Source organism: Malurus melanocephalus, unplaced genomic scaffold (genome assembly GCF_030028575.1).
Source record: "Malurus melanocephalus ecotype Western Australia unplaced genomic scaffold, MMel_1.1 scaffold_23, whole genome shotgun sequence".
Taxonomy (NCBI): Eukaryota; Metazoa; Chordata; class Aves; order Passeriformes; family Maluridae; genus Malurus; species Malurus melanocephalus.
The window spans coordinates 3,506,358-3,507,166 of NW_026623255.1; the positions used below are offsets into that span (position 1 = coordinate 3,506,358).

The 809-nt window shown below is 70.1% G+C and overlaps 1 protein-coding gene across 1 annotated transcript in view; it reads right to left on the bottom strand.

Annotated features, from left to right (window-relative positions):
• The window catches only part of HDAC2 (histone deacetylase 2), a 22,356-nt gene extending 21,915 nt beyond the window's left edge, over positions 1–441 (bottom strand). The window contains exon 1 of the mRNA XM_057390202.1: positions 234–441. Coding sequence (XP_057246185.1) covers positions 234–285 — 52 coding nt within the window. The 5' untranslated portion in view covers positions 286–441. The remainder of the gene's footprint in view (positions 1–233) is intronic.
• Positions 442–809: the final 368 nt, after the last annotated feature.

The window sequence follows — 809 nt, forward strand, 5'->3', positions numbered from 1 at the left end:
CTCGCCCACCGGGCCGCGGAGCTCAGCCGAGCCTACGGCGGGAGCGGGGCGCGGCGGCGCAGGTGGAGGCGGCGGGGACCCCCGGGCGCCATGGGGCCGGGTCGAGGGGAGTTGGTCCCGCGGGGAGGGGGCGGCGGTGCCGGCGGGGGCCGGGGACACAGCCCGCCCCGGGAGGCCATTAGAGGGGCGCCCCCCCGCTCCTGMACGCGCGCTCCCGCGCCGGCCCTGCTCACCGTCGTAATAGTAGCAGACTTTCTTCTTGCCTCCGCCCTGACTGTACGCCATAGGGCTGCCGCGCCGGGGCCGTGGGCAAGGGAACGGGAGGCCGAGGAGAGCGCGGAACCGGCTCGGAGGGTGGGAAGGAGGGGGCGGGAGAGCGCGAACTCACGACGCCGGGACCGCCAGCAACGGGAGCGGGCCGGACCCTCGGCAGCGGGAGGGGCAGCTAGCCGGACGCGACCAATTTACCACCTACGGAGGGAGGGRAGGGAAAAAAGGAAGAGGAGAGAAGGCACGGGAACCAACGTAGGCTTTCTCCTGTTTCTCCGTGCCCTCTTTACATATTTATACACATAAATCAGGAAAGGAGGCAGCGGGGATTCTTCATAAGCAAACTTTTGGAGAAGGCCCTTTTCTGGTCCATCCCTACGGCGTGCAGTGGTACGATCCCCCGCGGGCGTCGGGGAGGTGTGCCCGCCCCTCAGCGGGGCCGTTTGGCGCATGCGCGGAGTGGGCGCCCCGTCTCCCACAGTGGCTGCGGCGGGAGAGGGAATGAGGAGTCCCCGCTCTCGGGGCCGCAACAGGCCCGG